Source organism: Palaemon carinicauda, chromosome 24 (genome assembly GCF_036898095.1).
Source record: "Palaemon carinicauda isolate YSFRI2023 chromosome 24, ASM3689809v2, whole genome shotgun sequence".
In the NCBI taxonomy this organism is placed as follows: Eukaryota; Metazoa; Arthropoda; class Malacostraca; order Decapoda; family Palaemonidae; genus Palaemon; species Palaemon carinicauda.
Genome location: NC_090748.1, coordinates 2,171,400 through 2,188,450, shown reverse-complemented (window position 1 = coordinate 2,188,450; position 17,051 = coordinate 2,171,400). Strand labels below are relative to the sequence as shown.

The 17,051-nt window shown below is 44.2% G+C and overlaps 1 protein-coding gene across 1 annotated transcript in view; it reads right to left on the bottom strand.

Moving 5' to 3' along the window:
- Vha44 (V-type proton ATPase subunit Vha44) overlaps positions 1 to 17,051 on the bottom strand; it is a 50,909-nt gene that overhangs the window by 15,862 nt on the left and 17,996 nt on the right. Inside the window, exons 4-5 of the mRNA XM_068347949.1 lie at positions 11,142 to 11,328; positions 10,922 to 11,020 (exon numbers count right to left, since the gene is read on the bottom strand). Coding sequence (XP_068204050.1) covers positions 10,922 to 11,020; positions 11,142 to 11,328 — 286 coding nt within the window. The remainder of the gene's footprint in view (positions 1 to 10,921; positions 11,021 to 11,141; positions 11,329 to 17,051) is intronic.

Sequence of the window (17,051 nt, the reverse complement as noted above, 5' to 3'; positions counted from 1 at the left end):
AGAATTGATTGGAAAAATAATCTACCATGGTCTCCAATAACAACAGTTCCTGGATTTCATTCATAATTCAGGACCTTGAATTGTTTTACTCTGGCTTCCAAACCTTTGCCTTTTCATCGAAAAATATTGGAATTGAATTAAAAATATTACTGAGTTTGAATTTTTTGCCAGATACACTTTGGTTTAACTTTCCTACTTATGGAGGAAGAAGAACTTTGGTGATTCTTGTGTAACCGAGAAAGAAATTTTGACCCCTGGCTGTAAGAGGTTTAGGTAACTAAATATTTTAGTCCTCTTCAGAAATGGGATTTGTAGTAACAGTAGCATATTCAGCAAGCATAGCAAATAAATTTGAAGTCATGGGTTTTTGTATCTAAGAGGTAGGTGGCAAATCTTACATGCCTTCTTATTACAAGGAAATACAAAACTATATTTCTAGGTTTTACTTGCAAAGATGAAACAAATTCTGAGCTGTTGGATTGGTCATTCTTGTTTGTAATATCCCAGAAAATGTCAGGGAGTAGTTCAGCTAAATTAAATTTCATTGGGATATGACCTTCCCTATTTCAAGAAAATTCAAGTTATGAGCCAGAGATGCTCAGAAAGAATTCAGTTACAGGAAAACAAGGCTTAGAAAAGGGATTTTGACGAAGGAAAAATCTATTTCTGGGCGAGGGACCTGTGTCGCCCAGTAAAATGCTCCTTACAGCACCATTTCTAAGGTATAAATACTGCTAAATATACCAGAGAAAAAGGTTGCATGGAATGCCAGGAATAAACCCAGCTCGCTCACTCTAATAGTGTGTCGGTATAGTAATTGGGGCGTGTTTGAACCACTACCAGAGGTCCCTTACCAATTAGTCCTCTCCTTCCTCAATATCCCCCGATACTACGAGGTGCCGTTCTACATCCGACTACTGCCCGCTACTGCGACTACCTTCCCCCTACCCCTACCACTACCCTCGCTTCTACCTTCATGATACTGTAGAAGAACCAGGATTGAAGAACAATTTAAATGCGCTTAAAAAATCAAAATTTTTTAAAGTAATTTGTATTTTTCCTAGCTATACAAGTTGGGCCCTTCAATAGGGAGATAGCTTCAGCATAAGCAGGAGAAAGTCGCTAGAACTGTTCAACAAGTAGTTGAATAACTGGTGGAGGGTTCAAGCGAGAAGCCACGTCCTGCTCACAAGTCTGAAAGCTTCAACTTTGACCTTTCGGCCCAGGAGGAAAGTTGGATTAAAGGAAAAACCCCAATTACTTTAAAAATTAGTGATTTGTTTTAACACGACATACAAACCGCCATCCTTTAATGGGGAGACTCACTATTTGGTGGGTTGAGTCTCCCATATTACCAAAGTGGATAATTCATTTTACTCACTGGAAGTATGTAATTGCTTGGTCCCATACGGAGCAAAAGTAGTGACTTCAGCAAACTCTCAACTGTCTTTCATTGGGAAGAAAAGACTAATATGACTTGGCCTGTACAGTACTCTGTCAAATGAAGGAACCCTTCCCCCAAAGGGGATATTATTTTGGAATAAATCATCTGTTTGATAAACAATGAGTTGGTTTATATTCCATGATCCTTCGCCTTGTTTAAGAAGGACAGGAGATATACTTCTTCAAAGATAAAGACTGAAGCTACAAAGTGTAACTTATCAGCATCAGGTCCTTGAGAGGGGGACAGAAAAAATGAAAGAAGAGCCAGTCATTCTATCATTCATTCCACACTTACATCTACATATTACCATAGACGAGATATTTCCTATCCAATGTGGGAGCTGGGCTGGTTACATAACTACTTGAGTGCCCACTACAGTACCAAGCACAAAGGTGTCAAGGGACTTGTGAGTATACTCCTGCAAATATAATGCCTTGAAAGTGGCCTGACACATTTCCATTCCAGCCTTCAGCACTTGGCCCACTGACAGGTTTCTCCTGAAAGCTAGTGTGGGGCCTATATAATTGACTTTGCGAGATCTGGTCTTAGCTGGTACCTCAACTCTCTCTGCAGTCAAGGTGTATGCTCTACGGATTGTCTCACAATGCCAGAAAGACATAGCGTTTCTTTTCTTGGTCCAGCCAGTGCTAATTGCTCTTTAACACTAAAGTTTGAGGTGTTGGATCTTATTCAAATATTATCATTATTATTATCAATTGCTAAACTACAACCCTAGTTGGAAAAGCAGAATGCTATAAGCCCAGGGGCCCCGACAGGGGAAATAGCCCAGTGAGGAAAGGAAACAAGAAAAAATAAAATATAACATTAAAATAAATATTTCCTATATAAACTATAAAAACTTTAACAAAACAAGAGGAAGAAAAATTAGATAAAATAGTGTGCCCGAGTGTACCCTCAAGCAAGAGAACTCTAAACCAACACAGTGGAAGACCATGGTACAGATGCTATAGCACTACCCAATACTAGAGAACAATGGTTTGATTTTGGAGTGTCCTTCTCCTAGAAGAGCTGCTTACCATAGCTAAAGTCTCTCTTCTACCCTTACCAAGAGGTGCAGTAGCACCACAGAGACTTCATTGGACAAAAAAGCATGTCCTATCGATCACCACCCGATTTAACGTGGAGAGGGAATGGAGGGTCTTGAACCTGGGGTCATGTGCTGACAGATTCTGAGTTTTGTCCAGGATCTCCAACACAAAACTGAAAGAGACCTCCTTCCAACCCCCAGCATGGTTGACTAGATAAGATTGATAGTGCGCAACTTGCCTACTCTCTCCACCGATGCTAAGGCTAGCAAGAAGACAATCTTGAGTGTTAGATCTCTGTCTGATGACCTCCTCAAAGGCTCATACAGGGTACGAGTATTTGCTTTGAAGGCAAGGGTTATGTCCCATTCAGAGAGCCTGAGTTCCCTGAGTCTGCAAGAATTGCCTGAAGCTACTCATATGAATAGACAACTTCCACAAGGCGGAAAGGTGTACTTTCTTTGTCCTCAATGAAGGGCTGGTTAACCCTATTTCTTCCAATGGAAGAGGCAGATAACTTTAATGTACAAATGACAGTTCATCCAAAGGAAGACACTGTGCATATAGGTTTCAAGAAACTGAATGCGAGTGAAGAAACAGATACGAAAAAAGGAACATGATCTTGATGCAGGATCAATTTCATGCCATGATTAATGTTAGGAAAACACTTTACCACTGTACTAGTGCAATTTGGAGTTTCTAAAGCAATTTCTATTTCCTTCACACAACTGAATTCTGAACCCTCGAGTAAAGCCATCAGAACGAAAAATTTCATAACCTGTATAGGCTAACCCAGAATTTTTTTTTGTTATCTTACATGAGAGAGAAATTAGTAAGAAAACATCAAATCCTCTAAAAACTTTAACTCTTACCCTGCGGCACAGATTCGGAGTCTCAAGGGCTCTCACTTTTAAAATGTGAACACCAGATAGCATACACAAGCATGAAATTAGTTATCCCAGTCACACAGGTCTCTCGATAATAAAACATATCCTTCAGCTCTTCCGTTCGAGTGATGCCTGTGCACAAGTGATAAATAAACCATTTACTGTATTCTATATTCCTAACTGCTTCACGAACTCAAAGAGCATTCAAGGGAGACCAAGTGCTCAGGAGACCCAAACAACCACCTTGAGTGTTGTGATGCTCTGCAATCATTCAAATGAACACTGAGAATGCATAACATGACAGAATCTCTAACCCATATAGGATCATGATCTGCCTATAGGTAGAGCAAGCTCAGAAGGGCAAGACTAGAAACAGCCGTGTGATCCAAATTCGCTGTGAGTCTGAATCGTGCTGCGATCCTAATCACATCATGAGACTAGGATCGTACGACATTGACAGTGTTTCAAGCCAAAAGCTTCGGTGAAACATGATATTTTGATTATAAAATAAATTTTTGAATATACTTACCCGGTGAATATATAATAGCTGACGTCTCCGGCGGCTCGACAGAAAAACACAAAAACTCGCGAGCGATCGCTATGAAGGTTGCGGGTGTGCCCACCAGCGCCAACTATCGGCCAGATACCGCATATACATGTAAACAGCTCCAGTTCTTCTCATCCCGCTGGGTCTCTATCGGGGAGGAAGGGGGGCCTTTAATTTATATATTCACCGGGTAGGTATATTAAAAAATTTATTTTATAATCAAAATATCATTTTTAAATATTTAACTTAGCCGGTGAATATATAATAGCTGATTCACACCCATGGTGGTGGGTAGAGACCAGAATTAATAAAGTTTACAGCGTATATGCTTAGAGTTTTTGACAGTTATATCATAACAAAACCCAAATATATATAGGTACCTGGTAAGGAAGTTGACTTAGACGATTACTCTGCCTTGTTAGTCTGTCTTCCTCACGAAGCCCAGCCATCCTCTTAGGATGCTGAAAGACTCCCAGGAGCTGAAGTATCAAGGGCTGCAACCCATACAACAGGACCTCATCAAACCCCTAATCTGGGCGCTCTCAAGAAATGACATTTGACCACCCGCCAAATCAACCAGGATGCGAAAGGCTTCTTAGCCTTCCGTACAACCCAATAACAAGATTAAAAACATTTCAAGAGACAGATTAAAAGGATATTGGAATTAAGGGAATGTAGTGGTAGAACCCTCACCCACTACTGCACTCGCTGCAACGAATGGACCTAGTGTGTAGCAGTCCTCATAAAGCGTCTGGACATCTTTTAAGTAAAATGACGCGAATACCGACTTGCTTCTCCAAAAGGTCGCGTCCATAATACTTTGCAGAGATCTATTTTGCTTAAAGGCCACGGAAGTTGCTATAGCTCTTACTTTGTGCGTCTTAACTTTAAGCAAGCATCGGTCTTTTTCATTCAAGTGAGAATGAGCCTTTCGGATTAAAAATCTGATAAAATATGACAAAGCATTCTTTGACATAGGTAAAGATGGTTTCTTAACTGAGCACCATAAGGCCTCAGATCCACCTCGTAAGGACTTAGTACGAGCTAAGTAGAACTTAAGAGCTCTAACTGGATACAGCACTCTTTCAAGTTCGTTGCCTACGATCTCTGACAGGCAAGGTATATCAAAAGACTTAGGCCAAGGACGAGAAGGCAGTTCATTTTTGGCCAGGAAACCAAGTTGAAGTGAACATGTGGCTTTCTCTGTAGAAAAGCCGATGTTCTTACTGAAGGCATGAATTTCACTGACCCTTTTAGCCGAAGCCAAGCACACTAGGAAAAGCGTCTTGAGGGTGAGATCCTTCAGGGAGGCTGAATGTAATGGCTCAAACCTGTCTGACATGAGGAACCTTAGGACCACGTCTAAGCTCCATCCAGGAGTTGCCATACGACGTTCCTTAGAGGTCTCGAAAGACTTAAGGAGATCTTGGAGATCTTTATTGTTGGAAAGATCTAAGCCTTTATGTCGAAAGACCGAAGCCAACATGCTCCTGTAGCCCTTAATAGTGGGAGCTGAGAGGGAGCGAACATTTCTCAGATGTAAAAGAAAATCTGCGATTTGGGCTACAGAGGTACTGGAAGAGGACACAGATGCTGACTTGCACCAGTCTCGAAAGACTTCCCACTTCGACTGGTATACTCTGATGGTAGAAGCTCTCCTAGCTCTCGCAATCGCACTGGCTGCCTCCTTCGAAAAGCCTCGAGCTCTTGAGAGTCTTTCGATAGTCTGAAGGCAGTCAAGACGAAGCGCGGGGAGGCTTTGATGAACATTCTTTACGTGGGGCTGACGTAAGAGATCTACCCTTAGAGGAAGACTTCTTGGAATGTCTACCAGCCATTGAAGTACCTCGGTGAACCACTCTCTCGTGGGCCAGAGGGGAGCAACCAACGTCAACCTTGTCCCTTCGTGAGAGGCGAACTTCTGCAGTACCTTGTTGACTATCTTGAATGGTGGGAATGCATATAAGTCCAGATGAGACCAATCCAGTAGAAACGCGTCTATGTGGATCGCCTCTGGATCTGGGACTGGTGAGCAATAGATCGGTAACCTTTTGGTCAACGAGGTGGCAAAGAGGTCTATGGTGGGTTGACCCCAAGTCGCCCAAAGACTCTTGCACACGTCCTTGTGGAGGGTCCATTCCGTGGGTATCACCTGACCCCTCCGACTGAGACAGTCTGCCAAGACGTTCAAGTCCCCCTGGATGAATCTCGTCAACAGGGAGATGCCTCGATTTCTTGACCATATGAGAAGGTCCCTTGCGATCACGTACAGCGTGTGGGAGTGTGTGCCTCCTTGCTTGGAGATGTACGCCAAAGCTGTGGTGTTGTCTGAGTTGACCTCTACCACTTTGTTTCGAAGAATGCTTTCGAATTTCATCAAGGCCAAGTGGACTGCTAATAGCTCCTTGCCGTTGATGTGCATGCTCTTCTGACTTGAGGTCCACAGACCTGAGCATTCCCGACCGTCCAGGGTCGCACCCCAACCCAAATCCGACGCGTCTGAGAACAACACGTGGTTTGGGTTCTTGACTGCTAGGGATAGTCCCTCTCTCAGACTGATGTTGCTGTCCCACCAGTTCAGGCATGCCTTTACTGGTTCGGAGACTGGGATTGATACCGTCTCTAAAGTCTTGCCCTTGTTCCAGTGAGAGGCTAGATGGAACTGGAGAGGCCGAAGGTGTAGTCTCCCTAGCGAGACAAACTGCTCCAGGGATGATAGAGTACCTACGAGACTCATCCAACTCCTGACTGAACAACGTTCTCTTTTCAGCATTAGTTGGACTTTGAGCAGGGCTTGTTCTATTCTGGTGGCAGACGGAAAAGCCCGAAAAACTGGACTGCGAATCTCCATCCCCAAATATAGAATAGTCTGGGATGGGATCAGTTGGGACTTTTCTAAGTTGACCAAAAGTCCCAACTCCTTGGCCAGACCCAACGTCCAATGTAGATCCTGCAGACAGCGATGACTGGACGATGCTCTGAGAAGCCAGTCGTCCAAGTACAGGGAGGCTCGGATTCCCGATAGATGGAGGAATTTTGCCACATTCCTCATGAGCCTCGTAAACACGAGAGGAGCAGGAATGAGGCCAAAGCACAGGGCTCGAAACTGGTACACCACATTCCTGTAAACAAACCTCAGAAACGGTTGGGAATCCGGGTGTATAGGAATGTGGAAGTACGCATCTCGTAGGTCGAGAGAGACCATCCAGTCTCCCTCTCTGACCGCTGCTAAGACGGACTTCGTGGTCTCCATCGTGAATTTTGTTTTTGTAACAAAAACGTTGAGCGCACTGACGTCTAGCACCGGCCTCCAACCTCCTGTATGCTTTGGGACTAGGAAGAGACGGTTGTAAAACCCCGGTGATTGAAGGTCCGAGACTTTCACCACCGCTCCCTTCTCTAGCAACAGAGACACTTCTTGATTTAGGGCTTGTCTCTTTGACTCCTCTCGGTACCTGGGAGAGAGGTCTATGGGAGTTGTTACTAGAGGAGGTTTGCGTACAAACGGTATTTTGTACCCCTCTTTGAGCAACAGAACAGACTCTTGGTCTGCGCCCCTCTTCTCCCAGGCCTGCCAGAAGCTCTTCAATCTGGCACCTACCGCTGTCTGAGGCTGTGGGCAGTCAGACTCTGCCACGGGAGGACTTGGCTCCTCTCTTCTTACCTCTCTTTCCCTCGGCACGAGAGCCTCCCCTGCTGGGAGCTCTGCCACGAAAGGGCGGGATAAATCTAGACGCAGGAGTCTCGATCCTGGGTCTCACAGCAAAGGATGAAGAAGGAGCCCCTTTGCGAGCAGAGGACGCCATCAGGTCATGTGTGTCCTTCTGCACAAGCGAAGCAGCTATATCCTTAACCAGCTGTTGTGGAAACAAAGCCGCTGATAAGGGAGCAAAGAGCAGTTCCGATCTCTGACAGGGAGTAACTCCTGCCGAAAGGAAAGAGCAAAGGGTTTCTCTCTTCTTTAAGACTCCCGACGTAAAGGGGGAGGCGAGCTCATTGGAGCCATCGCGGATGGCTTTGTCCATACAGGACATGATAAGTAAGGAAACATCTTGGTCGGCAGACGAGATCTTCTTACTTAATGCTCCTAATGACCAGTCAAGAAAGTTAAACACTTCAAAGGCCCTGTATACGCCTTTAAGTAGATGGTCAAGGTCCGAGGAGGACCAACAAATCTTCGAGCGTCTCATGGCCAGGCGACGGGGAGAGTCTACGAGGCTTGAGAAGTCACCCTGGGCAGAGGCAGGGACTCCCAAGCCGAGAACTTCTCCCGTGTCATACCAGACGCTCGATCTAGAAGCAAGCTTAGAAGGTGGGAAGGCAAAGGCCGTCTTCCCCAAACTCCTCCTGGTATACAACCAGTCGCCTAGAAGACGTAAAGCCCTCTTAGAAGAGCGAGAAAGCACTAGCTTAGTAAAGGCTGGCTTGGTAGCAGCTAAGCCTAGAGCAAACTCAGACGGAGGCGAACGAGGAGCAACAGCAACAAAGTGATCTGGAAAAAGATCCTTGAAAATCATCATGATCTTCTTAAAATCCATCGAAGGAGGAACAGCCTTAGGTTCATCTACATCTGAAGGATTATCATCAGGATGAGGATCAGCAACGTCCTCATCTGAAGGAGCTTCGTCCGACAACTGATGAGTCTCAAGCAAGGGAGAGACCTGCCTTGGAGGCAATGCTTGACAAGCAGAGTCCACACGCACCGGAGCATCAGTAGCAGTCCAGGACGCTACGTCATGTAACTGCTTAACAGACTGACTAGCAACAACAACAGGAGCGGGAGGACGCTCGACGTCAACTCGAGACTGCCTTGACTGCCTAGACTGAGCAGTCAAAACAACTCTTGACTGCGGTGCTTGACGCTCAACGTCAAAACAAGTCAACTTCGCTGGTTGGCGAACGTCCTGAACGTCAACACGAGCATGCGGCAGCGGCTGAACGTCCACAAGCGGCTGAACGTCCACAAGCGGCTGAACGTCCACAAGCGGCTGAAAGTCAACACGGGACTGCATCGAGTGAGGCTCTACAAAACGTGACTGACGTGACTTTGTAACGTCAACGTCAACAGGACGAGCAAAGGCTCGTTTGGGCGGCTGACGGCCAGGATCTCGATCAGCTAAGCGGCGAGGATCATCGTGAACCTGCTCAGCAGAAAAGTCCTCCATAAGAGAGGCAAGCTTATTCTGCATGTCTTGCAGTACAACCCATTTAGGATCAACGGGAATGGGTACGGTAAGAGACGAGGGTAACGTCTGTGACGGCAAAACATTGCCTACACTAAGACTCTCGGAGCCTGTGTTACGCTTCTGTTTAGGCGGCGAGCAGTCTTCCGATGACTGCACAGGGTTAGAGCTGTCCCAATGGCTACAACCAGGACGCTGGACCTGTCCTGAAGGGACTGACCTTCGCTTTAAGGGTCTCGAAACCTTGCTCCACGGTTTCTTACGCGATAAGCCTTCGGATGACGAGGAGAAAACCGTCTCGCTCGTCTTATGGTAGGGGCGGTCTTGACGAGACACGCCTGAAACCATAGAGGGAACGTCTGTTCGTTGGTTAAAGCCTCTCGAACCCATAAGTCCTACGACATTACTTCTCCCTGGGGCATGGGAGCTTGCAAGAGGTCTCGGACTAGGCGAACGACAGGCACGAACAGACGAACCCTCGGTCGCAACACTGATAACACTTTGCGCACTAATCACTTCCTCCCCACGATTTTCTAATGTGGCACTCTGACACTTTAACTCTTTTACATCTGCCATGAGTTGATTACGGTCCGTAGCTAACGACTCAACTCTCTCGCCCAAAGCTTGAATGGCACGTAACATATCCCGCATTGATGGTTCATGAGTGCTAGTAGAGGGTTCAGGCACAACTACTACTGGGGAAGGATTAGGTTCAAGGGCATGGGAGGAGGAAAATTCTAACGATCTAGAGGAACTTCTCCTCACCCTATCTCTCTCTAGTTTACGAGAATACTTATCAAACTCTAGCCAGTCGAATTCCGAAAGGACCACGCACTCATCACACCGATCTCCTAATTGACAGGTTTTACCCCGACAATTAGAACACACAGTATGTGGGTCGAGAGAGGCCTTTGGAAGACGTTTATTACAATCCCTAGCATTACATTTACGAAATTTAGGAATTGGAGAAGGGTCAGCCATTTTGAAAAGTCAAAGAAAGTCCAAAAAACAATCCAAAGTCATCAACAATTAAATCTATCCAAAAAAGAGTTCAAGAGTTTAAGTTGAAGATAAAACACCTGCACTGCGAAAGCTCAAACCAAAAAGAAGTACTTCACCAAGACTGTTGAAAAACTCCAGGTTAACAGCGAGTAATGGAATCAACTTGTCGATCAGACCGACAGAGAAGAACTGGAGCTGTTTACATGTATATGCGGTATCTGGCCGATAGTTGGCGCTGGTGGGCACACCCGCAACCTTCATAGCGATCGCTCGCGAGTTTTTGTGTTTTTCTGTCGAGCCGCCGGAGACGTCAGCTATTATATATTCACCGGCTAAGTTAAATATTTAAAAGATAGCTTTCACCATAGGCATTGCAAATCAAGATTACAGAGATCCTTGGTTGCAAGGTGCTGAGAGACCGCTTGTTCCAAGCAATTCTCTTGGTAGGTTGTTGACACTTAGTTGAAAGCTTTATAGCTGTATACTAGCTTATACTAACATCTATATCCATAGTAAAGAACAAAAGGTTTGTATTTGTGTTGGAACAACTTGTTTTTAATAAAACAATAATGTCATTGAACATTAGAGATGGGATTTGGAAAAAAATGCATTTACAGAGGAAAACATATGGGTAGTATAGATACGCAAGAGATTATTACATACAGTATATATAAATTTTAATATAATCATTTTGCTGTTTACAGAATTACATCTGTTGTTATATCTATTTTTAATCTTCATTATGGCAATATAAAGATTTGAATCTTTTGGAGGAGAAGCACTACCATGGAAAACACAAACAATATACTCACTTTGGCACTACAACAAGTAGAGTCACGAGATACTCGCTATTTTGTACAAAATCTTCCTTCTTGACCAGATCTCCTAGATTACGTGTGAGAAGGCTACCACTGAGAAAGAAAGAAAAGAACTAGAGCATAAGATTATCATACCATCTAACCAAATCATTTTAGATGCATTAAAAATCCTTAAACACATCCAAAAGTATTTCAGCTTTTATGACATGCTTACGTTTGTTTCCTCTCCATGTTTGCCAAGTTTGACTTGAGGTTATTGTAGTTACTGGCCTTAGCTTTCAAGTCATTCTCAATCTGAGTACACTGGTTATTGATGGCATCCACAATCCCTCGAAGAGATTGCTTGATCGGAAACTTTGCCATGTCCCACTGAAATCTTGTTAAGTACACAGGCAATGTCACTGGAAAGAGTAAATGCAAATACAATAACAAATTTAAAAAGTAATGGCAGTTAGAATACTTCAGGTGAAAAATAGTTTTGAAATTTGGGGACTTCATAAATAAAAAACCATTTAGTTGGATTTTCTTTCTTTTGAGATAATAACTGTGCTAATAATATTATTTTCAAAGCAAATCCATTACTTATAATTAGCCTACATTTATGACCATGAATTTTGCAACTTCTGTTTTGATTGATAAAAATTGTCTGTTTACTCGTAGCACTGCACAATTGCTTTATAGATCGTGCCATCCTAGGTAACAGAGCACCTCACTTTCTTCTCAACAATGTGGGTAAAGATACTTCCATTTCATCAAAACAGTCTATTTACCACCTTGCAGATGACCCACAGTAAAATAGAAGTGTCACAAAATGTGTAAATTAAAATGGAATAATTTTCCTATAATAGTGTTTTTGAATTAACTAGATTCTGACGAAGTGATACGAAGAAATAAGCAATAATATAATCCTTTGAATAAAATTAATTACAGGTCTTTCAGTATATACAAAAGTTCATTTCCTTCTCTAGAATGGACAGACTCAACTCCTGAACTTAATACTGAAATATCAAAACTGAACAAAATTAATGGAAAAAAATAAGTTTTGGGATAAGAAAATTTTAGACTGACCAACACCCTAAAGAAGACCCCACAAGCCTTTCATGAATTAATTCCAACAACAATGATACCAGAGAGAGCTGACTCCCAAATATCCACTCCCTACCCTCCATTGAAGAGATAGTAACACCATGATTAGAGTGTAAGCAAGAATATAATCATAACCACTTTAATCACACAGAATGCTAGTCCCCTATCTGTAAAAACCAGCTTAGCCCCTGGAATCCATGAACCAGTTTTTTAATATAGTTCTGCATATCAAAATGAAACTGCCATTTCTTTGGTCCAAACATTATCGCACAGCTGCCAAAGCCACCACAGCTCCACAATTCGTTTAAGAAATAAACTCCGATCACACCAATGGTATCCCTTCCCCGTATACTAGGCAGTAAAAAAAAGAGGTTGGACAGTAAAATAGGAGACTTAAATTATAGAGGAAGTTGAAATAATTGGACATAGAAAAAGTATTTGAGAGACATTTTGAGTCAAACTGAGGAAATAAGTACTCCACTATTCGAGAGCACTCTTGCCCATCACAAGGCTTCAACTCAGCAAATAATGTTCCATAATGAAGCCATGCAACAATTTAAGGCCCCCTTCTCATTAAAAGGGTCTGATTTCATAAGTACATAACACACGCAAATTCAAAATTTTCTACAGTTTACATAATCAAGTTCCGGTAGGCCCTGCTGCTTCCTCCGGTGCCTTAGATGACCGCGGAGGTAGCAGCAGTAGGGGATTCAGCATTATGAAGCTTCATCTGTGGTGGATAACGGGGGAGGGTGGGCTGTGGCACCCTAGCAGTACCAGCTGAACTCGGCTGAGTCCCTTGTCAGGCTGGGAGGAACGTAGAGAGTAGAGGTCCCCTTTTTGTTTTGTTTCATTTGTTGATGTCGGCTACCCCCCAAAATTTGGGGAAGTGCCTTGGTATATGTATGTATGTATAATCAAGGATACACTTAAAATTAAACTGACCAATGCACAAAAAAATACACTAATAACAACTTAATTCTCATATTTCTAATTCAACACTGACAACAAACAGTCGCCATAATTCCATATTTCTCAGTATTGAGTATATCGGTATTTTCCATGCAACAAATGAGTGAACATTGTACAGTATCTGCCTTTGTAATTCAAAATGTTATTTTCCTTAGTAAAATAAATTTTTGAATATACTTACCCGATGATCATATAGCTGCATCCCTGCTGCCCGACAGAAAAAACCTACGGGCGGAATACGCCAGCGATCGCTATACAGGTGGGGGTGTACATCAACAGCGCCATCTGTCAAGTAGGTACTCAAGTACTCGATGTCAACAAAGAACCAATTTTCTCCTCTGTCCCACTGGTTCTCTATTGGGGAGGAAGGGTGGGTCCTTTAATTTATGATCATCGGGTAAGTATATTCAAAAATTTATTTTACTAAGGAAAATAACATTTTTCAATATCAAACTTACCCGATGATCATATAGCTGATTCACACCCAGGGGGGTGGGTAGAGACCAGCATTACAAGTTGACATTATGAGCTAAGTATTCCGTATTTCATTTTAGCAGTTATTCAAAATAACAAGCATAAAATAAATAAGTACCTGGTAAGGAAGACGACTTGAACAATTACTCTGCCTTTCTAAGTACGTCTTCCTTACTGAGCCTCGCGATCCTCATAGGATGCTGAGCGACTCCTAGGAGCTGAAGTATGAAGGGTTGCAACCCATACTAAAGGTCCTCATCAAAACCTCTAATCTAGGCACTTCTCAAGAAATGATTTTGACCACCCGCCAAATCAAGTAGGATGCGAAAGGCTTCTTAGCCTTCCGGACAACCCAAAAATATTTCAAGAGAAAGATTAAAAAGGTTCTGGAATTAGGGAATTGTAGTGGTGGAGCCCCCACCACTACTACACTCGTTGCTACGAATGGTCCCAGAGTGTAGCAGTTCTCGTAAAGAGACTGGACATTCTTAAGATAAAAGACGCGAACACTGATTTGCTTTTCCAATAGGTTGCGTCGAATATATTTTGCAGAGATCTATTTTGTTTAAAGGCCACGGAAGTTGTGACAGCTCTAACTTCGTGTGTCCTTACCTTCAGCCAAGCTTGGTCTTCCTCATTCAGAAGGGAATGAGCTTCTCGTATTAACAGTCTGATAAAATAGGATAAAGAATTCTCTGACATAGGCAAAGATGGATTCTTAACTGAACACCATAAAGCTTCAGACGGGCCTCGTAAAGGTTTTAAAATAGAACTTAAGAGCTCTTACAGGACATGATACTATTTCTAGTTCATTTCCAACCATACGATAAGTTTGGAATATCGAACGATATTGGTCAAGGCCGAGAAGGCAGCTCGTGTTTGGCTAGAAAACCAAGATGTAGAACATGTAGCCGTTTCGGATGAGAATCCGATGTTCTTGCTGAAGGCATGAATCTCACTGACTCTTTTAGCTGTGGTTAAGCATATCAGGAAAAGAGTCTTAAAGGTGAGATCTTTCAGGGAGGCTGATTAAAGTGGTTCGAACCTGTCTGACATAAGGAATCTTAGAACCACGTCTAAATTCCAACCAGGTGTAACCAAACGACGCTCATTCGTGGTCTCAAAAGACTTAAGGAGGTCCTGTAGATCTTTATTGTTGGAAAGATCTAAGCCTCTGTGACGGAAGACTGATGCCAACATGCTTCTGTAACCCTTGATAGTGGGAGCTGAAAGAGATCGCTCTTTCCTCAGATATAAGAGGAAGTCAGCTATTTGAGTTACAGAGGTACTGGTCGAGGATACGGATACTGACTTGCACCAGTTTCGGAAGATTTCCCACTTCGATTGGTAGACTCTAAGGGTGGAAGTTCTCCTTGCTCTAGCAATCGCTCTGGTTGCCTCCTTCGAAAAACCTCTAGTTCTCGAGAGTCTTTCGATACTCTGAAGGCAGTGAGACGAAGAGCGTGGAGGCCTTGGAGTACCTTCTTTACGCGTGGCAGACGTAGCAGGTCCACCCTTAGGGGAAGAGTTCTGGGAACGTCTACTAGCCATCGAAGTACCTCGGTAAGTTATTCTCTCGCGGGCCAGAGGGAAGCAAATAGCGTCAACTTTGTCCCTTCGTGAGAGGCGAACTTCTGCAGTACCTTGTTGACAATCTAGAACGGAGGGAATGCATATAGATCTAGATGAGACCAATCTAGTAGAAAGGCATCTATAAGAACTACTGCTGGGTCCGGGATAGGTGAGCAAAGTATTGAGAGCCTCTTGGACATCGAGGTTGCGAAGAGATCTATGGTTGGCTGGCCCCAGGTGACCCAAAGTCTCTTGCATACATCCTAGTGGAGGGTCCAATATGTTGGAATTATTGTCCCTTCCTACTGAGACAATCTGCTAAGACATTCAAGTTGCCTTGGATGAAACTCGTTACTAGTGAAAAGTCTAGACCTGTTGAACAGGAGAGGAGGTCACTTGCGAACTCGTACCATGTCAGAGAGTAGGTCCCTCCTTGCTAGGAGAAGTACATCAAAGCAGGGAGTTGACCGTGTTCACCTCCACTACTTTGCCTAAAAGGAGAGACCTGAAGCTTTTCCAGGTCAGACGTACTGCCAAAAGCTTCTTGCAGTTGAAATGCATTGTCCTTTGACTCGAGTTCCATAATCCCGAGCATTCCCTACCGCCTAAGGTTGCACCCCAGCCTACGTCCGATGCGTCTGAGAAGAGAACGTGGTTGGGAGTCTGAACAGTCAGGGGAAGACCCTTTCAAAGGTTGATAAAGTCCTTTCATCAAGTCAGACCAGACTTATCTTCCGGAAACCGGGATCGAGACCGCTTCTAGCGTCTTGTCCTTTTCCAGTGAAGAGCTAGATGATACCGAAGAGGACGGAGGTGTAGTCTTCCAAGTGACACCAATTGAACCACGGATGACAGTGTCCTAACCAGACTCATCCACAGCCTGACAGGGCCGTGTTCCTTCTTCAGCATCTTCTGGATGGATAACAGGGCTGGGGGTTGATCGTCTTGTTCAGCCATGTCCTCATCAGAAGGTTCCTCATCCGAAACTGATGAGGAAACGGCAACGGAGTGGGCAACGTCTGACTCGCTGAATCCGGTCGCACTGGTGGATGCGTGACGGAGCCGGACACAAGATCATGGTACTGCTGCACAGTCTGTGAACTGTCAACCATGGGGACGCGAGGAAGTACAGCGACAACCCGAAACTGTCTAGACTGTCTGGGTTGTGCAGACAACCCCTTATCGGGTTGCTGAGGTTGCCGCACTGCGTCACAACAAGTCACCTCTGCTGGTTGTTGAACGTCTTCCTAGTGACACACTGAACGTCCACGACCACCTCCGAGAGTCGCTTAACGTTAACGTGCGACTGGCAACCCACACTGGGTCGCACCGGTGGAGGAACCATCTCAACTGGCGGACGTGAGTAGGATACCTCAGCGTCAACAGGGCGTACAACCAACCGGTAGGAAGGTTGTTGGCTAGAAGGTTCTTCTCCGTAAAAAATCCTCTATCAAGGACTAAGCTTGGACTGCATGTCTTGCAACAAAGCCCAAGGTCTATGGGAGCAGGTGTGGCAACAGACGGGGTTAGCGACTGAAGCGGAACCATTTACCATCCCTGGAAGCATGTTATGCTTTAATTAAAGTCCATAGGAGGCTAAGCAGCTTAAGGCTCCTCTCCAAATGACAGAGTCCTCAAGGGAAAATCAGAAGGAGGGAGAACAGCACTTTCTCATCTACAGGAACCATGTCCGAGAAAAGCTAGGTTATCTCAGTGAGGGTTTCACTGGTGCAAAAGCAGCAGACCAGAAGGCAAAGTTATGTAACTGCTTGACAGTCTGTGAACCGTCAAAAACTGAACTGTCAACCACAACAGGTGCGTGAGGACATACAGCACTGGTGCATAGTAGCAGACCAGAAGGCAACGTCATGTAACTGCTTGACAGTCTGTGAGTTGGCAACAACCAAAGCTGTGTGGGGAAGCCTCAACTCCTGACTGACTAGTCTGCTGCGGGCGAGTGGCGGTAACCACAGTGTGTTGCGGAGGCTGACACACCGTGTCAAAACACGGCAGCTTGTGG